At 43.9% G+C, this 21,332-nt stretch overlaps 2 protein-coding genes across 2 annotated transcripts in view; both read left to right on the top strand.

The window, feature by feature from the left end:
- Positions 1-1,088: 1,088 nt before the first annotated feature.
- Lgr5 (leucine rich repeat containing G protein coupled receptor 5) overlaps positions 1,089-21,332 on the top strand; it is a 134,814-nt gene continuing 114,570 nt past the window's right edge. Inside the window, exon 1 of the mRNA NM_001106784.1 lies at positions 1,089-1,300. Within this exon, the coding sequence (NP_001100254.1) occupies positions 1,089-1,300 (212 nt within the window). The remainder of the gene's footprint in view (positions 1,301-21,332) is intronic.
- Positions 8,910-21,332, top strand: part of LOC120093591 (39S ribosomal protein L50, mitochondrial-like) — a 29,642-nt gene continuing 17,219 nt past the window's right edge. Inside the window, exon 1 of the mRNA XM_039080129.2 lies at positions 8,910-21,332. This exon is cut by the window's right edge and continues 17,219 nt beyond it. Coding sequence (XP_038936057.1) covers positions 11,806-12,330 — 525 coding nt within the window. The 5' untranslated portion in view covers positions 8,910-11,805 and the 3' untranslated portion in view covers positions 12,331-21,332.

Genomic DNA, 21,332 nt, shown 5'->3' with positions numbered 1-21,332 from the left:
GAGAGAGAGAGAGAGAGAATCTTCTTGCTTTCCCCCTGTTGGTGTGTAAGATTTTCCTTCTTTCATTAGCGTTCTTCCGAGGAGGCCTAGGAGGCTCACCTGAGTGGGGTCGTTCTTGTTTTTAAGACCCGTCCACAAAGTGAACAGCATGAGAATATCACCCCGAGGCCGCCGCCTTTTTAAAGTCAGTTTGCCTCCCTCCCGTCAAGGATGAATTGGGAGGACCCTGGAGTACCAGCTTACTAGTTTTATTTGTTTAGCGATTTCTTTGAGGCTTTGATAGTTGAGCAAAAGGGAGCCAGACGGTGCTGTGATGGAAGGATCAAAAAGGCCACCCATCTTCCCCGGGGGACTTCTGCTCTCGCTCCTTGATGCCTATCTTTTTGATTAGATTTTGGTCCTTTTTGAAAGCACTGCATGCATCCATCCCTTCGGTTATCTGACATGGACCTGGAGAAAGCCTGTGTTATCTTTCAGTCCCTAAGTATCCCTTTAGGTTGTTTCGAAGCAGGTCCCCCTTAGCTCTCACATCTCAGTCGCGGGTACCAGGAACTGTAGAGGGTGGGTGCACGTGGGGGTCTCCTGCTGGGCCCGGGACGCTGGGTGCTGGAACCCACCGGACGGAAGCTCCCAGCACTCGCTAAGACCTCAGGCTGCCAGCCGCTGCGCAGCCGGGTCCAGGGCAGGGAGAGGGGTAGTGGTTGGGAGGAGGGAAAGCGAGGCCGGGCTCGGGGGTGCCTGGAAAGCAGGGCTGAGCTGACGTCACTGGGCGCGCAATTTGGCTGGAGCGCTTTAAAAAAGGAGCGTGCGAGCGGAGATGCTGCTGCACACAGCTCAGACCGCCTGCAGCAGCAACAACGCTCACCGCCACTGCGGCGACTCCAGCGAGGGGGCTCCCGAGGCCGGCTGGGCCACTGTTCTCTGCGCTGTCCCAACGGAGCTACGACCCGGCAGACTCTCAGTAGGGTTGCAGACGCCTGGTGAGCTGCAGAAGCTGGTGGAGAAGAACCCGGAGCGCCTCGGTTCTGCATCAGCCCGGGCGCTGCCCTCTACAGGCTTCCGGCTCGCTGCTCCCAGCCTCGGGCACCATGGACACCTCCCGCGTCCGCATGCTCCTGTCCTTGCTGGCGCTGCTGCAGCTGGTGGCTGCCGGCAGCCCACCGAGACCGGACACGATGCCGCGGGGCTGCCCATCATACTGTCACTGTGAGCTGGATGGCAGGATGCTGCTCAGGGTGGACTGCTCCGACCTGGGGCTCTCGGAGCTGCCCTCCAACCTCAGCGTCTTCACCTCCTACCTGTAAGTGCCCCCACCCCGCCACGCTGCGGGCACCGGTCTAAAGAGGGTTGGGGGATCGTTGGGAGCCTAGGCTGGGGCTCCCGGGTGCACGCCTGCTCTGGAGGGAGCAGGCGAGTTTGCCAAGGGCATCCTGGCTAGACCTGTTTCGGCCTCCAGAAAAAGGCACGTGTCTCTGACAGAGCAGCGCCTGGCTTTCTGTTCCCTGGGAGAAGCTGCTTGAAGCGCACCGGGCAGAGCTGGTGCGCTAGCAGCTTTGCAGTGCAGCGCCTGGCAGGTCGCAGGACCAGTCCCTCCTAATGTGCGCATTTGTGTGCAGAGTGGGGGTTTGTGCTCAGGAACCTGGAACCCAAGGGCAGACTGCCCTACTGCTCACAGGCGCGACCTCTGCGTCGGGGCTGAAAAACTTTCCCTGCAAGAGAAACACAACTTCTTCAAGCCTTCCGTCGTGGTGGTGGTGGTGGTGGTGGTGGTGGTGGTGGTGGTGGTGGTGGTGGTGGTGGTGGTGGTGGTGTGTGTGTGTGTGTGTGTGTGTGTGTGTGTGTGTGTGTGTTGGGGGGGGAGTTTCTGCTCTGCATCTCCCTCCCCCACCCCAGCACTGGAGTGTGGTGAAGTCTCTTTTCTTTTCTTCTTCTTTTTTTCTTCTCTTTTCTTTTTTTAAACAAAGTGATTAAAATGTGGCAACCACAAACCCCGATTAGAGCTGCCAGAACGTTATCTTTACCTTTGGCTGGCCGAACCGCCCTTTGAAGTGCCGCCGGCCACATTGTAATCTTTAACCATCTCCTCCCCCGCGGCAGCAAAGGGAAGTGGGCTGAAGGCAGCCGGCCGGGTAAACAGGGGCGCTGCAGACATCCAAAGGGGGACCTGGAGCTTTCTATCAGCCCCTGGGAATCGCCCCAGCTTTTCTGCCCCTGCTACCGCGTCCAAATCTCCCAACCTGGAAATGAGACCGCGGTTCCTTTATAATGTGGTCTCTGAGAAGTCCAGGCAGGAGGGTGACAGGTGGTGGGGTAGATGAGGTGACTCAGAAATGACTCCTCTGTGGGACTGAGATAAGTACTCCTCCCAACTCTACTTCTAATCTGAAGCTCGGTTCCTTGGGGCCCAGGGTCGAGGCCACCTTGGGGTAACCCGATCTCCTAACTACGAGGAGAAATTTGTGGTCTTCAATTTTTTTTTTTTTAATCAAGACACTTCGCTGAGCTCATCCCAAACCCTGTGTTTCGGCTTTCTCTGATGTACCTTGGCAGGGGTTGGCTGAAATGGTTGTGAGTTCGTTTTTCCTCTCTGGTTAGGAGTTTTGAGAGAAGAAACACCAGGCTTACACAATGTTCCCCTGCTAGGCAGTGAGTGCTTTTTCTGGAGACGATGAGCAACGTTCAACCTGTTTTGATATTGCGACTCAAGAACCAGCCTCGTAGGTTGCCCGGTGGAGCACCTCCGTGTTGCGTGAAACCATTCAGGTTACATTTATTTACCTGGGTAGAACACAATTTCCCCCTCTAGGATTCTCTTCAGTTGAACTCATTACACACGGTGATAATTTTGGGGAGGATGGATTTCTGTTCTGGAAACAAGCGTTCTCTCAGAATTTACATTTCCTTCCGAACAGCTGTCTTACCACAGACACGCTTCCCTTCCCCCAGCCTCCCTAGTTTAACCGCTAACCTCAGTAATTCGAGGGATAATGTGTTCTCCAGTTTGTCTCTGAGATTAGCTTGGTGATTTCTTTTAGGGACTATGCCATTTCCCCAAACCCTGCAGAAATTTGACTATAGACAAGTGAAGTGGCCAGCCCCTCATACACATTGCAAACATATCATATAACATATTACAAAATATGCAAACAAGTTGGCGTAGAGTCCGGTTTACTTTCTTTCCTCCCACGTTAAGGACTGAACATTTGTTGGGCTTATGTTACTAAAAGCCTAAAATTCTTTTTTTACACGATTCCCCACGTACCTCAGACGTATCTAATTGCATCCTTCCTTCTCATCTCAGAAGTTACTGCCACCTACTGCCACTGCTCTCCGTCCCTCACTATAGACAACCCCTGGAAGTTAAGATTCAATTAGGAAAGGCCTTGTAGTATTCTCATGCTACTTGATGGCATTCTGCACCCCGTGTTTAAGGGAAAGGGCCCTCAGTGCCTTCTGTAACATTAAACTTGTAGTCTGTGAACACTGGTAGACTCCTCTCAGGGCTCACATTTCTGGAGAGGTGAGGGCTCAGTATAGCAAGCCATCCTGTGAAGAACATGCCTGTCCTTCCTAACATGTGATTTCCTGATTCTTCTTCTCCTTCTCCTCCTCCTCTCCTTCCTCTTCCTCTTCTTCCTCTTCCTCCTCTTTTTCTTCCTCCTCCTCCTCCCCCTCCTCTTCTTCCTTCTTCTGGGCACAAAATGCCAGGAGCAGTGGCTGTGTGCCCTTCACCCTGGGTTGAAGATTTCGGTTTTGTGTTTGACAACTTGAGGGGCTTCTCTGCAGTCTTAGAAGTAAATGATGCCCTCTTTTGGTTCCCCCTAGTATTACTTGGGCATTTCTGGGTCGAATGTCAATTCCTAACCCAGTGGATCTCAACCTTCCTAAGGCTGTGACCCTTTAATACCCTCATGTTGTGGTGACCCCCAACCACAAAATTATTTTCACTACTACTTCATAACTGCAGCTTTGCCACTGTTATGAAGCGTACTGTAAGTTCGTTTGGAGAGAGAGGTTTGCCGATGGGGTCGAGACCTACCTGTTGAGAACCACTGCAAACGGGGGAATTTTATTTACTCATATTCAAGTAAACAATCGAGTGGTTCCTTGACTTTTCTTGTTTTAAGAACAACATTTTTGAACCATTTGAATGGAGCATTAAAATTATGGTCTCACCACCCTTGCACATAGTAGTAATTAACTGCACCAAGATACATAGGTGAATGGCCTAGAAAACGTTCACTGTTTGCAGAAGGGTATTGCCATTATTTTGGTCAAAATGGTATCTCCCAACCCCTCTAAAGTAAAAGGACAAGTGTTCTGTTCGGTTTTGTTTTGCTTTGCTTTGTCTCAAACGGATTGTATAGCCAGTTTCAGCTGGAAACACTGGCTGGGTAGGTGGGCCACAATCTGATAGCTGGCCAATAAACATTGTAGGTAAAGGTTTCCTATCCTCCTTCATATAAGGCACAAACACTATGCATCATTTTGTAACCTCTCTTCCCAGAGATGGCAAATCCAAAGGCAGTCTCTACAGTCACGCCGAGCCTGCATTCTTCCACAGTAACCTATAGGCGGACCACTGAACATCATCGCAAACTGAAAATTTCCTCCTTCCATTCTTTCCCTCCTCCTTTTCCCTACCTACCTCATCCACTCCCGTTGCTTATGTGGGCCGGTAAGGTTTACTCTGCAGAAAATAAGGCACACAGAGAAGTTAAAACAGAAAGCAGACAACCACTGGGTAAAATGTTTCAATCCTGTCCTCCATGAGGGGTCAGAGGCAAAGTGGGTCCGGCATCTTCTTACCTTCTTCTGCTGAGTTATTTTAGTCCATCCAATGTGGCAGGTTTTTTTTAACAGGGTCATAGTTAAAACTGCATGCTAGTTTATCATCTAGGTAGTGTGGTCCCCAGGTGGCCTATTACAGTTACCTCCTTTTTCATATAGTCCATATACGGAAATGTATGGAAAATAGTCCACTAGCTATTTTACTTTTTTTTTTTTTTTTTGGTTCTTTTTTTCGGAGCTGGGGACCGAACCCAGGGCCTTGCGCCTCCTAGGTAAGCGCTCTACCACTGAGCTAAATCCCCAGCCCCGCTATTTTACTTTTAAATGAGGACCAAGCTTTTCCTTGTAGATGTTTAACAGCCTGAACGTTCTGTCCCCTAGCAAACGCTGGCTGTAGGGACAAAGTGAATCAAAAGAACCTTTATATTTATGTGATTTGGTTGCTTTCCCATATGGTATTCTGAAACGAAATCTAATTCTATACCTAATTAATCAAACCAGTGTTACTTAGAACTAATCAGAAAATCTCAGCTATGCCATTTATGGCTCCAGACTTTTATACGTTTTAAACACTTAAGATGCGGTTTCAAAGTTTAATTTTTTTTAAAAAAAAAAAGTTTTAGAACCGTCTTCAAAAATTGAACATCTCTGGTTCTTGTCAGACAGAGACAAGCATTTTAAGCAAAAGGAAATGTTTGTCCTTTAGAAATAGTTCCAAAAAGGCTTAATAGGTGTGCCCTACAATTTAGACCAATTGCAAAAGGTGTTTGTTTTGGAACGTGCACCATTTATATCTTGTTTAAAGGACAATAGCCATGGCTTTTCTGCATTGTACTGAAGTTCTGTCTTCCCCAGGATTGGGGTTTGGGAGTCCAGTAGAGATTATGTACTAGAAGCAACTACTGATGCTAATTAGCTAAATTAGTTGAAATAATTTTTAAATGGTGAGTTATGATTCAGACAACTTAATAACATGTTTGGAACAAATATGTTACAGATGATATTATGCCCAATATGTATGTAACAGACTTTGTGAAACTTCAATGACTGTGTACATGGAACAGATAATCTTTGGGTTCTTTTCCTCGGTCTACATTTTCTTCTAACTAAAAGGGAATGGGAGTCAGAGCCATCGTCAATGTTAGGAGAGGTGAATGAAGAAATGAGATCTCAATGGTAGCATTTACACTTGAAAAGGCCTACTGGAGCTCAGAAACACAAATTTGTATATAACTTCTCATAACTCAGTTTTTTTTTTAATTTGAGCTAATTGATTGCTTTTTAATTTCCAAAGCATAGAACTGCCTAAGGCATAACATTGAGTAAGCAATCCCATAAAACCATCAAAGTTAAATGTGTCATGTACTATTGGTACCTTTTAGGCTGATATCTAATTCTTATTTACTTTGATAAAAATTCTGTTATTACTAAATAATTGTTAAGTTATTAATATTTTATTAATACATAGTGGATGATCTATGATATATGATATATATGATATAATATCTATAGACTCTAGCAAATTGAAGTATTTGAGGAATTTTAACAGTATGTGTAACCATGCTTTCAGCCAGCCTAGCCCTCACACTGTAGAACATTAGTGAGACGCTACAGTAAACTCCACTTGAGCAATTCTGTTGTTTCATTTTGTTCATGTACTTGCACAAATGTGGAATCGAGCCAAATGTCACATTTCCATGTGAACACCTTCTCTTCCCTCCAGATGATATTTCTGATGAACTGAGGGGCTTCACAAGGAGGCAAGCTCTTCCTAATATTCAATGTTCTCTCCCCCACTGCAATGTTCCTGTGTAGAGCCCTGTTTTGTAGCAGGGAGATGACTCAGACGAGCGCTGAAGCCTCACTGGTGAATTTCAGAAGGCACAGAACAAGCTGCTTATCTCATGCTGGTGCCGTGTGGTCAGTTCAGTGGAGTGTCACTGGGTACATCTGCCTGTGGGTTCGGCTCCCCAGGCCACTCTGTGGGCCCCGCGTCTGTCAGCTTCAATTCACTGTTTAGTAACATTGTCTGCTCTAATGGGATGCCCCATCTCACCCGGGAAACTCAGTAGCTGAGGGTAAAGGAGTCCACAAGTTATGATGTACAACTTGTTACTAAAGTTTCATAGTTCAATATTAATCTTGTTATCCATTAGCTGCACAGTAGGAAGCGGGTCCTTTCTTGAAACATCTTCTCCCAGTTAATTTTTTGATGTTACTTCTTTGAAAGTAGACAAAAGAACAAGAGTTGTTTGACTTAGGAAGCGGAATAACACTACATAGTGAGCACACTGAAAGACTCTGGACACTGGTAACACTGGTGGAGACACTGTTTAGAACATGCTTCCTCTGCTGGCGTAAGTACTTCTTCATGCTCTGTATATGCTGTCCTCAAAACTGTATACCTGGAGCGGAAGACACTGAAATGTACTCTGAGTATACACAGAGGCATTAACCCACCATGGCAAAAATACACTCCGTAAGCTAAGGGGAACCCTCCAGAGGGCGATTTCGTGACTTCTTCTCTTCAGTATTGATTCCTTATTTGTCTGCAAGCTCTTGTAGGGAAGGAAATTCCCCACTTCATATCCAAGGTTCACATCAACGCTTGGCTTTTAATCAAATATTTGTGGCATTGAACTTAACGGAATTAAGTTAACTTAGTTAACTTAGTTGCAGGAATCCCCACAGTGAAAAAAGGATAAGGAGAAAAATAGAGAGTGGAATAAAAAGTATGTGTGATGATTGACCAGGCCCATTTGAAATGTAATTAAGTTAGAGTCAGCTTACGTGATGTGACAAATTATTTATTTTAACACACAGGAGAATTAACATATCCAAATTGCTTTAGTGCTTTAATAAAAGTAATTGAAATTTACCCTGTCCTCCTGAGTGCTAGACTCGCTGATGAATACCTGACGTAATTATTCGATAACAGCCTTATGATTCATATAGTATTCAGGACGTGAAGGTCTGTAAGTTTATTCAAGGATGTGGAAGACCATCAAGGCCGTTTTCTCAATAAATACAAGAAAACCAGTTCTTAATGTCTGGTTATGACCTGTGCGTGATGACTGTGCACTTTCCTTTCCAGGACGACAATTAATGACACTCTCACATCAGAAGTGTCCCTTCAAGGACTTCCCGAGCAAGATGCAGCTTTTCATTTTCCCTAAAATGCTCGTTCTGATGTATATAGTTGAGGGCCCCTTGTTATAAATTGAGCAGGCACATGCCCATTTTCTTGCTACTTCAGAAGACTTTTTCTGGCTTCCTAGTCAGAGTAAGCAGCAGTAGTTGGAGACCGGTAAAGACCGGTAGAGTGATGGATGAGTGAGCTTGCGGGCAAGATTTACTTGTTAGTTTCCCCGTTTCTGTGGCTGCATCTCTGTGCTGAATAAAGTGTTAGCGGCGCTCACCGTAATTATTTATCAGTTGAGCATTAGGAACCTTCTTTAACGGGTGAATGTTTTCATCCTCGAAATAAGTAAGAGGAGTGGGTGTTAGAAAAGATCCATGATAGGTTTCCATGATGATTCACAACAGAGAGCTCTTTCTTTAACACAGGCTACAGAAGTGTAATTATGCAGTTCAGCAAGATCGGTGTGATGTAGTCTTGTAGACCAGCAGAAACCCAGTAAATCAGGGGTTAAAAAAAAGAAATATATATACATATATATTTATGTATGTATATATATCATAATTTGAGGTTATAATATCACCATGGAAAAATGAGTGAAAATTCACTATAAATTACATTTGGTATAAAAGCTTCCCCCCATCAAATAAATGCTTCTATTTGGAAATTTTAGGATACATCAGGGCACAATCTCCAGGGTCTCTTAGAATGCTTCCCTTGTGCCTTAAATCTGTAATGAACTTAACATCAATTGTTTAAAAAGACATAGCGTTTACTAATTTCTAAGTATCTCACCTCTTCTTTATGCCTGTTTTATCCCTCTTGCCTTCAGAAGAAACCTTGGTCCATCACCAGTCATGAGGAAAGCGATCTCATATGCACACTACACACCCCCTACCATACCAATAAGATGTGCTTCCCTTTGTGCTACTTGCTTGGCAGAAATGATACATAGGGACCTTGACAGGGCATAACAGTGACAGGACAACCTTTCAGAGGAGAGACAGAGGTGCTGGCTGTCTGAGGGAACCTGCCGTTCAATTCAGAAGCTGAAATGCAGAACACAGTGGGCCTGGCAAAGGGAGCCTGGCTCCAGCTGAGAAGGCGTGCTCTGAGCTGACCTCCCTGTCAGCCTGCCAGCCACGATTAACCTTCCCTCAAGTGGATCCTTGTTAGCCCAGCCTTTCCCCCTCTGTTGCTCATCTTTCAAAACTGGAAGCCAAGTGTTGCAAACTATTACTCAATTTTGCAGCCAAATTCCTTTGTCCCCCCCCCCACTTCCATCTCTCCCTCCCTTCCAACACACACACACACACACACACACACATACACACACACTCACACACACACTCACACACACACACATACACACACACTCACACACACACTCACACACACACTCACACACACTCACACTCACACACACACATACTCACACACACACTCACACACACTCACATACTCACACACACACTCACACACTCACACTCACACACACACACTCACACACACACTCACACACTCACACACACACTTACACACTCACACACTTGTGGCAAGTAACATTCGGAACGCATCTTTCTAAAGTCTACAGAGAACAGAGGCTAAGAATTTTTTACACTAAAAAACTGTACATATGTTTGTCTCCTTTATTTCCCCTCAAAACCTTGGTTAAATAGGGCAGGGGTGTCTATTTGCTTTGATCAAAAAGCCACAAAAGTGTATTTCTCAGGAAAGCAGAAAACCACTCATGATCTCAAGTGGAAAAAATATAAGGAATTTGCTGAATTTTTAACCTTAGGACATAACAGAGATATTATTTTAAAGTTGGTTGGTTAATGTGGGCTGTGTTGGGACTTTCATTGTGCCGTGGTTGGGTCCGTTCGGTGTTATTTTAATGAGTTTATTGGTTCCGCACACAAAACACAACCACATGGTGCTTGAAACTTTTAGGTAATAAATTTTCTTATGAGGCATTTGCTTGAAGGAATTCTGTTATATAATCAATTGATCTTTAACTCCGTGGACACAAAAATAACTGTCCTGTTTCTATGCAGAGACGGTAAAGAATACGTGATTACAAAAGCCAAATGGAAGTTCCTGTGGAACGAACTGTACTCTTTAGTCATCCTTCGCGTACGGGCATTGTGGAGACATCTACTTCACAGGCTTTGATTAACTTTTAGAATGAACTTGCAGCCGTCTAGTAAAGTCTGAGACAAGAAACCTTCCTTTTCTCTCTTCATGTTTCCTGTCATGAGGGGGTCTCTGAGCCAACACTCCTGAGGTTGGCAACAGGCCTTCTCCAATACAGTTGTTAGACCGTCAAGTGCCCCACAGAGTAAAAGATGACAACAAAGGAGAAATGGCTTAGCTAAGGAAGTAGGCTATGAGAGCAGACAGACCTGGGAGACTGAGTGAGAACAGACAACTGTCCTTGGGCACTATACCCCTTTATCCATCCCCATCCCTTACTTATGAATGGTGACAGACAAGGACAAGGCTTACCTGTGACATCTGTCCTCCACCATCTGACCTTCAGGCTATACATGCACAGAGAAAAGTCCTTAGGATTAAAATATCAACTCTATGTGCACCAAAAATTGGGCTCTATGAGTCTACCTTGGGGAAATTTCAGACATTACTCTCCCTAGAGTGACATCATCTCTTCCGCCACCCCTGTGCGAGCAGCTGTTATTCTCTGGGACTCTGTGCAACAGAACACAGGATAAAGTTCACGTTCTTTCTTCAGTCTTCAAGCTCAGATAGCAAAAGGAAATCCCAGTTAAGCCCGGTTCTCCCAGGACGTAAGCGTATCTCGTTTGGAGAACTCAAAAGTTTTAGCAATCCGATTAACTAACAAGCAATCCTCCGTCCACTTACAGCTGCTGGCCTTCTAGCAAAACATCCACTTCCCCAGGGTCTCACCACTGTGAGAAGTGCTAGGTGGATTCGGTCTGGTCCCAAATGACTCTCACACAGTCATTTGAAGCCCTGTTTGCATTCGTTATAGAAATAGCTCAGGACAATAATATTGGGAAGGAACAGCTCACATTGGTAGGTTTCTGTTAATTTTTTTTTAAAGAATGCAGAGCTCAAAGTAACAGCTAACTCTACTTACAAAAATTTCCATTAAAAAAGAAAAACTAAAAAGTGGGGTGGCAAGATGGCTCAGCTAGTCAAGATGCTTGCCACAAGGCCTGACCATCTGAGTTTCATCCCTAGGACCCATAAAGTAGAAGGAGAGGACTGCCTCCACAGACATACTGGACAGCCACCTCCCCCAATCAATCAATCAATCAGTCAATCAATCAATGTTTTAGTTTTTAATTTTAATTTCTTAACTTCTAATTTTTAAATTTAAAAAAAAATTAAAGTTCTAAAGACAGTGTTTGATCCACACATTGTTAAGACTGAAAGAGCTGTAGTACACCTGAGGTGGAATCACGCAGGTAGAGCCAATACATGGTCATTAGGATGTTACCTTCTCCACCCAAGCAGGTTGGACTTAAATCACTGTGATGAGCTGTAGAGGATTTTGATGGGGCAAAAGCCACTTGGACCCCTGGAACTTAGAACAGGAAGGACACGGAAAGCCAGCGATGTCATTTCACATCAACAAGATCTGTGTTCAGAAGAAGCAAACAGCTGGCCAAGATGGACCCAGAACCCAGGTTCCCTGAAAACCTCACACAGTGCCCCCTTTCTCGGCCGCTCGAATTGTCAAATGAAATCTGAACCCTCGGTCCCCTGGGCCAGATGCCGAGTGTCACGTTGCTGTCTCCTAGGATATGTGTTGTGTCTAAGCATGTGCCTGAATTTTAACATCATCTGACTTTCGTTGACTGTAGAAGCAACTAGAATATCCCAATGCGATGTTGAAAAAAAATCTGGGGCACATCGGCGCTTTGGGGAGCTTGTCGAAGATGGCGGCGCTGTGTGTGTGCCGGTTTGCAAGAAAGGGCTGGCTGTGGAAGCCTCCCTTGGCTACACGTAGAGAATTTTGGTCTAGATCCAGGAAGGATCTGGTGGTGACTGAGACGGTGAAAGAAGTGAAAAAAGCACCTGTTTTGGTGTGTCCGCCCTTACGAAGCCGAGCATATACACCACCCAGTGATCTCCAGAGTCGCTTGGAATCTCATATTAAAGAAGTTCTTGGTTCATCTCTTCCTAATAATTGGCAAGATATCTCCCTGGATGATGGACGAGTGAAGTTCAGACTCCTAGCAAATTTAGCTGATGACTTAGGCCGTGCAGTACCTAACTCCAGGCTTCACCACATGTGCAGGGTCGGAGATGTTCTTGATTTCTATAATGTTCCTGTTCAAGACAGATCTAAATTTGATGAACTCACTGCTAGTAATTTACCTCCCAGTTCGAAAATCAGTTGGAGTTACTGAGCAGTCCAGTCAGAACACAGTGAGACCATTCTCATTCTTCTCATTGGGTGACTGACAGCGAACTTTGTGAGATGTTACCTATTAGAACTTGTTTCAGAACTTCCTTTTTGTATATTTTTTTTTCTCCTTGTAGAAGAACACATCTTTTTTTTTTCTCTCTCTCTCTCTCATGGAGAATCAACAAAGAAAACATTAAAATCAAGCCTTGATAATTTATGAAAACATTCTTATTCCATGGTATATAGTCAGGGTTGTTGAGAGGAACAGAAGTGGTAGCATGAAAGCCTATTTAAATGGGATTTATTATGTTAGCTTACATTAGGATCTGGGTAGACCATCAATGACTGTCTCACACCAGAGAGGCCGAGGATCTCGGGCACATCCTTGAACCCTTCATGAGGCGGACTGTCTCGGTAGTAGCAAGCCGTTGCTGAAGGCCTCGGGGAGTCTTTGACGAGCTTACTGGTCTTCAGTCCATGCTGGCTCCCTGAAGAAGCTGTTCTGATACAAACGAAGAGGTGCAGCAATGGCAGGAACGAGATACATGTATTTGCCAGGACAGAGAAGGCAAGCAGGCAGAAAGCCAGACCTTCCTTCTGCATGGGTTCTGCCCACGTTACTGCGCACTTCCTTCTTGAGAGATAAATCCCCCAGTGGAATGGCCAGCTGCTTGTCTTTTAGTTGACTCCAGATCAGTCAAGTTGACAACCAAGATTAACCATCACACAAAAATACTAAGTAACTTGGGTTTCAGATAAGAGGCCATTGCAAGTTCAAATGTTTTCTTTGCCCTTCATATGGCTAAAGTAGTTTCAATATAATCTTAAAAAAAATCTCTACAGCAAAATAAAAGAAACAAAATCACTCAGATTTAGTCTAAAGAACGCACATGTTCAAACTTCCCGTTCTCAGTAGTTAAGTATGTTTGTTGTGATTTACAGTACGCTTGTGACCTTAACTTGACCGCATGTTTCTTTCCCCCTGGCCACCGGCCTTGTCAGTGTCTTCGTCAGGCCTTCTAGGTTTTTGCCCCAGAGCCCACTGACATTACTCAAGTTCATCAGCGCCGAGCCTCGCTACCGCACCTTCTCAATGGGAACCACAAAGGAAGGCTCCCGTGGCCCATCCCTCTTTGTTTCTCTCTGCCTTTTGGTGCTTGCTTGGCTGGGTGACTCACTGTGGTACTCACTCTTCTTGAAAACTGTGAGCTGCTGTATGTGGGCTCTGGTCTCTTGGCCTCCCCATACCCACATATTAGAAACTACGTTTGAAAAGCATCCCCTTTGCTTCTGCATGTCGGTGCCTGGGCCACCTCAAAGAGAACATGATTTGGGCACACCAACTTTCTCTTGGAAGATCAGGCCCTATTCCCCTAAACCATTGGCTCTCAACCTTCCTCATGGGACATACCTTAATATGGTTCCTTGTGTTGTGGTGAACCAACCATAAATTTATTTTGGCTTGCTACTTGACTGTAATTTTGCTAGTTACAATTTATAACGTAAATCTCTGTGTTTTTCTGATGGTCTTAAGTGACCCCTGTAAAAGAAAAAGGGTCATTTGACCTCCGGGGATCGAGACCCACAGGTTGAGAACCACTACCACGAACTCTGTACTAGACTTTGTCCATATTTAAGGTAGGCGGTGCCTTTTCTTCCTTTGCCACAAAATAAACGTAAAACAAAGAGTCTGCAGACCTTATGCAGAGCTGGCAAACAGGTTCTTCGGCAGGTTACTTTGTGTCTCAGTCTTTCTTCTGAAACCTGGACATAACAATATCTTCCTTATGGAGTTGTTGTGAAGACTGGCCCCCCCAAAAAAATTCACACAAAGTACTTGTAGCGCCTCACACCAACACCAAAGCAGCCGTTAGATCTGTGGGCTGCAACCCCCACAGACATTCTGTGTGGGTTTATATTACACATCAGAAAAGTAACAAAGTTGCAGTTCTGGAATAGCAGCGAGCTAACTATGGCTAGGAGTCGCCACAACATGAGGCACTATATTAAAGGTTCCCAGCACTAGGAAGGCTGACAACCGCCACTTGAGGTACCTCATGCTAATGCTTGGTTGTTGCTGACACTACAGTGATCGCGCGCTACACTGTCTCTTCTTTTCATTCCCTGAAATACTTAATTCATTTGACCTGAAACTTTTTTATACAAATGCAATTTTCATTAATTATAATCTCAAAAACGGGGAGACAGTGGAATCCCTGGTAGAAAAAGAGGGGTAAGGAAAAGAAGCGAGAACGGGCGACTTCAAATGAAGTGGCTATCGTCGGCATCTGTTGGAGAAGAAAATATCCTTTCATCTCTTATCCTCTGTATCAAACAAATAAAAGGCTCTGTGTTTTGAATGACGTTTTCTATTTGCACATAGGTGTACAGGTGTTGCAAAAGGTCTCCAGGATAGTTGACAGCTCTGTGAGTGTTTTTACCTCAGAGAGGGAGCTGAGGGCCGGGTATTGCAGATTCACACCCAGGTGTGTTAAGGAATGCATGCTTTCATGTTCGTGAATGCATGTTGCAGAATCCTGGACCCTCCACAACAGAGGCAATTCTGTCCATCCAAGCCAGCAAAACATCCAGCACATGCAAACTGAAGGCAGGAAGTCTTCTATCTTCCTACATGTAAAAGGAGAGCTTAGCCCCCAAGTGGTGGATATACAGAGAGATATAGAGACATAGAGATGTAGGGATATAGAAATATGTAGATATGTACATATATATACATATATACACACATATATACTTATATGCACATATACACACACATATACATATAGATATATAGATATACATGAAGGCTCATTTTTATAATTTCAAAGGCAAATCAAAAGGACTTTCAGCCATGCCTCTGTTACTTGTTAGCCAGAAGCATTGACTAGAAAAGGGGATTCTGTCTGCCTAGCTTCCGAAAAGAGCTTAAAGAAGATAACAGAATCCAAACAATTCCAAGGGACCAGCTGGAAGAAGAGCCACCACACTAAAGAAAGTCCCCCAGGAGGAGGGGTAAGAAGAAAGTCACAGCCAGAGGAAATATTGACAAACTTAAACAGGGAAAGGAATTCTGAGGTGCGCTAATGTTCAAGGGGAGAAGAGTAACACGGGAGAAGGGGCTGCTGGGCTAGGACCCAAGCAACCCCTCTGCTGTGGAACTGCTTCACTTGTGGAGCACTGGGTAGCTCTCGGGATAGCTAGAATATCTATCTATCTATCTATCTATCTATCTATCTATCTATCTATCTATCTACCTATCTCTCTTTCTCTCTCTCTTTACACATGGGACAACAAAACAGAAATGAGAGTATAGGAAAAAAATAAATGAATTTGCTCTGAGTATAGGATACTAAAGCACTTAGCATGATCCAAGGAGTAGGAAAATAGCATCTGATACATGGAAACACCAGACAAATGAGGAGAGCAGTGTATTAAATGCCCTGGTCTGAAAGGCTCACTGTGTGTGCTAAGAGGAACTAATATGACAGTCTCAAAGCTCACACCACACAATAAACCAATAAATCAGAATCTTGGGGTGGAGGGTGAGGAAGGAAGGATTACCAAAATGTCCTCCAGCTCCATCAGCTTGTCAGCCAAGTTTGAAAACTACTGGTCTAGACTGGGTGCCGTAGGCCACACCTGTAATCTTAGGTCTTGGGGAGGGGGATAAAGTAAAAGAATCCCAAGTTCAAGTCCAGCTTGGTGCTGTAATGAGAACTGCCTCAAAAAGAAAGAAAGACAGAAAGAAAGGAAGGAAGGAAGGAAGGAAGGAAGGAAGGAAGGAAGAAAATTACAGATAGAAAAGCAAAAATCAAAACTCTGCACATGTCACCCAAGTTATCCTATGAGCTTGTTTCAGACTAAAGAGGTGGTGGGTACCCATTTAGAAAGCAAAGTTCAATGGATCGTTTGCCATTGTTTTGTTTGTTTGTTTGGTGGTTGTTGTTTTGAGACAGGGTTTCTCTGTGTAGTCTCTGTGTAGTCTCTGTGTAGTCTGGCTGTCCTGGAACCACTCCGTAAACCAGCACAGAGATCTACCTGCCTCTGCCTCTACAGGGCTAGGATTAAAGACGTGCCACCCAACTTAGTCAGTCAGTGTATCTTTTAAAGAGCATTTCCTTTGGGAATCTCAATATACAAGAACAAATTAAAGACAATGTTTATTTTCTAGAAACCAGAGGGAAGGAGCGTTTAAAAAGGAAGAACCACTACAGATTTAGCTGGCCCACCAATCAACCACAGACTCTCTAGCAGATGGACTTCCTCCGTCTCAGGTTTTGCGCATGTGCAGTAAGAGAGCACTGCTCCGGACGATCCTCCTTTGAGGAGTTTGTCAGCCTGACGTCTGAGGGGATGGCAGCAGCAGGTGTAGTCAGATTACAGAAAACAGGACCTTTCTGCACAGGCACGCCCCTCCTGTTTCTTCAGCTAAGCCAGCAGCAGGGTCTCCTCTCTGGCCATGAGCTGTACTTAAAAGGACTTTATTTGTTTTACAGTTTAGAGGCACACCCCCCAAGGTAGCCTCAGGAGCCCTTCATTTCATTAACGTTAAATCAACAAGCTGGCCTTCTTTCTCCTCTCTAGCAGGATTAATGGATTTGGGCCTGATTTGTGCATCGAGATGCTAAACCTCTTGCTGAGAAAGCTAGCAGGCTTGACTAATTCCCAGAAGTGCTAACTTCATAAACTCACTTTAAGCTTAAGATTAAAGATAATGACTTCGCAGTGCTGTATGTGGCAGAATGATATTCACTATGCATCAAAAAGTCATATAAAAAGACAAAGTACTTGATAGAATAACATCGTGGGCAATATATGAATTTTACGCTTGGGAAAGGACTCAGTTCTGTTAAAAGCACGTTAAAAGGGGACCCTCCTAAACACGGCAGGGGAATTAGATTATAGAGTTATATCTGTAAAAGAATGCTGACAGTTATATTTTAAGCAGAAAAAAAATTTACGATTAGATTACCATAAATATGCTAATAGATGATGCAGTGGTGTGAAGCTAGAACGTGGTGAATTTCTGAATGTAATTTTTTTTTCTTCTCAGAAGCAAATCTACTATTCAGATACTGTCTATAAAGAATCCCCCTACATCACTTCATACTTTTTAAATTCCAAGCAGTCTTAAATTCAGAGAACTCTGAATATAAAGGAGGAAACAAGGGAGAGGGGAAAAAAATAGATATTTCCAGACCATCTGAGAAGACTACATGAAAAGCTTTTGATCAAAGGGTCTTAAGTACACTTTACTGGTGTGACAAACAACATTTTTATCCCTTTATTAGATTTATTTTTCTTCTGAAAACTGCAGTGGCCAGGGCATGGTTTGTGAAAGAAAGCTGGCAGCGTTGTGTGCTTTGATTCCTAATTAACACCTTCAGTCTCAAAAGAGAACCAACAGAAATACCATAAAATGTTACAGCTGCATTGTGATTCCGCTTGGTTGGTTTGTTAAAAGTCGACTGGGCATTGGCAGCTGCAATAAAGAGAAAACTCAATGGGTGTTTTGTATTGTGCCCACTGAAGTGGAAGAAGGCAACCATTTTATTTTTCAAATGGGCAGCTGCAGAAGGGAGGGTTTAAATGGAGCTAAGTATAAGATTTACTGTTAATTTATAGTAAATAAATAATGAAAACTCAACTAGCTCTCCAGTCTTTACAGCCACATCGCAGGAAGGCCGTGGAAGGAAAACCTAAGGACAAGAATTTTTGAAATGTCTTAGCAACTAATTTGGGGGAGTCCATCAATAAGGAATAGCATTCGCTTAGAATATCAAAATATGCTTCTTGAAAGAGTCGTGCAAGCCGAAGCTTTAAAAACTGGCCATTCCACTTCTAAACAGTAAAGATATATCTTTCCTGTCATTGGTAACACAACTCCCTCGTCCCACTTTGCTGAATCCCTAAAATTCGTTCAGATGGGAACCGAATAAGATTCCGTACACCCCCCTACCTCACTTATTTTAGAGAGCATGGAGTTGAATTTTGCCTTGGGTAGGGGAATAAAGGAAGCATTTAACTCTCGTCAGATAAATCTCACTCACATTCAAAAATGCAATTAAGGAAATATGTAAATCTAGATGTTTCATCAAACACTAGCTGAGGGGTTACTAGTTCTTTTCCAGCACAATGACTGAACTAAAGGACTTCAGTGTCTATGTAAGAACCATTGTCCAAGCGACAGACCCTGTTGGAAGCAGAGTCTGGCCTGGCCGTGGGAAATACCTACATATTTGACACAAGCCCTATTTCTGAGAGAAATGGGATGGGAGAGAAACTATGGAGATTTTACTGTTACTTTATAATTAGTCACGATCTGCCTAATTTGCTTTGATCAAAAAAGATAAACTAATTTTTCTATGGGCTGGATAAAAATAGTTAGGAAGGTACGGCTTTCGTGTTATTTCGAAGGGACTAACGGGGATCAGAAATTGTCATTGTGGGGTCTACGTATATCTTTACGGCCCATCTGGGAGCATTGATCATTCAAAACAGGACACTGACACAGAATAGGATCGCCATCTCAAAACAGCCTCAAGGGCTGCAGAGCAATCAGACACCCAGGAATCAGCCAGGAGTCTCTAGGCAGGGGCACAAGTAGCAAAGGGGGTTTATAACCAGGCCCGTGTCAAGTAGTCCTGTTCTCTCCTGGGGACACCTTACCTTTGTATGAAGAGATACAATTGGTTCCTTAAACTGTATTGGTTGTTCCTACACATCAGTCTGTTCTTCAAGAAAGTCGCTGGAATGGTTGGCTCCGTTCATTTGAACCCTAAGCTGCTGCTTCCCTAAACACACAGATGTAGCCAGCCGTTGTGAGCGTACTAACCTAGGGTCTGAGAGGGTTGAGCTCTCAGATGCTTTCACCAGCTGCCTGGCCATGTCTGTGCCAGCGTGCAACCTCAGCCACCCTGCTTCCTCCTCCCCCACGTCTCTGAACCCCAAACACAAGGAGTTATTAGATAAGAAAACCAGATTGCCGAGTATGGGATTCTATTCTATTTCTTTCAGAGAAATCTACTATTTAGTGTTCTTTGTCTTGTTGATATGACCTTCATGTTACTTCCTTAACCAAACTGTTGTACTAGATATGATATCTGTGACCCTGCTGTAAATTTAATTGCTTTTTTTTTTTTTTGGGCTGCTAATCTCCTTAGATACCAAAGAGTGCATTTCAGGTTGGGGTGCGATATCTCTAATAAACTGAGTGGGTCTTTTTAAAAGGTTGGAATTCACTAGGTTTTGATCCCGTGTTTTGTTTCTCAATTAGTTAATTAATTAACATTAATTAAAATCTGCAGAAAGCATTACTTCAGAATAATCACAAAAGAAGCTATAAGGTGCAGGTTCAAGACCACTATCCTGCTTGTATTTTGTAAATCATTTCAATTTAGTTAACACTGACTTGTGTGTTCCTTCTTTTTAAAAAGAAATCTGTAACCGGCAAGTATTTTAACTCCTTAAACGTTATTTTAAAAGTTCTTGGCGCTAGCCATGCTTGAGAATGCAAAGAAGACATTTTACTTTCTTGCCAGCATCCCTAGATCTGAAGGAAGATGATGGCAACTGGTTACAGACAAAAGATCACCACAAGGCTTTGAAGAAGAGGCCTTGGATGTTGTTGACCTTCCCTTCCTTCACCCACAAAAATGATAATCTATCACTGTCCACTGGGTGTGGGATGATAAGAACAGAACAGTGCACAATACGAACCCAACTTGTAGGCAAAACCAACATTGAGCGACATCCTTAAAACTTTAAAGAGGGTTCTGGTGGTGAACCGGAGCTCCATAAAAGAGAACTTGGCCAGGTTCCGGTGGTCAGAGGATGGTTCCCTTAGAAAGGGATGTTTAATCCAGAGCCTTGAGGGCAAACTGGAGGGGAAGATGAAAGATGGGAAAATAGTCTGAGCTAAGGTTTCCTACTGGAGTCCTCCCAGCTCAGTTCTCATCCATGCATACCGTAACTGCAGTAATCATGTGGAGGTAAGGACCAGCAAGTGCCCTGTACTAGGGAGGTCTTAAACATAGCGAACGCCCAGGGACAGGATCCTCCCCTAAGACCTGACCTATGATCACCACAAGCCCTGTTGTACAAATTAAATGAATGTTCTAACGAAGGGCTCTGCAGCTCTGTTCCAATCTCACCGATGTGCCTTCTGCCTTACTGTATTGTAGCTTTACTAAGCACAACTCATTTTCTCTCAGTACTTCTGAAACATAACTATGAATTCATTTCTTCGTACCAATAGTCTGGAAGGAAGGGAAATCAAGTTGTCTGAGTCTATATACATTTTTTTTCTACCTTAAATAGAAACACAAAACCCAGGAAGGTGGAAGCTGTGAGTAGTGGCAAGATTTTAACTGTTCCTCCTGGAATTCAAAGTAACTTTCCAGTTTTTGTTTGGGAAGAGGAAACCTAAGAACACACAGTTACTTCTTGGTTCAATTATTCAGCTAAGCTGTTTTTTAATCATCAACTGTCAGATAGGTTCTAGAGTAGGAACAAAAGCAACCAAGCATATAGAAAAGGCCTCCCGTCTTTAGAGTTTGGTTGTTAACTGAGTAAGAGAGACAGAAAGACAAAAGTAGACAATGGTGCTTCAGAATGTGAAGTCTTGCACCATTTGGTCAGTCTTGAATCAAGAATTGCCCTTGCAGGGTCATGTTTGAGATGCGTCAACTGTCAGTGCTAGTTTTAGAGTTACAGCTTTAAGAAGTGGGGGCTGGTTGGGGAAATAGGTCACTAGGACTTTCTCAATCCCGGTCCCAACCTGACCTGGATACGATGAACTAGGCTGTCTCTTGTATGTATGCCTTTGCTGACATGATGGACTACAACCCTGTGAGACTGTGAGCTGAAATATATCTCCCTTGCTATGTTGGGAATTTCAGCACAGCGAGGCAAAAGCAATACTAAAAATCAGTACCAGAAAAGAGGGATCGCTACTGTGATTAAATGTAACTATGTGCCTCTTAGGTCTTTAAAATTGGT

This window comes from Rattus norvegicus, chromosome 7 (assembly GCF_036323735.1).
Source record: "Rattus norvegicus strain BN/NHsdMcwi chromosome 7, GRCr8, whole genome shotgun sequence".
Lineage (NCBI taxonomy): Eukaryota > Metazoa > Chordata > Mammalia > Rodentia > Muridae > Rattus > Rattus norvegicus.
This window is presented reverse-complemented; position numbering and strand designations above follow the sequence as displayed.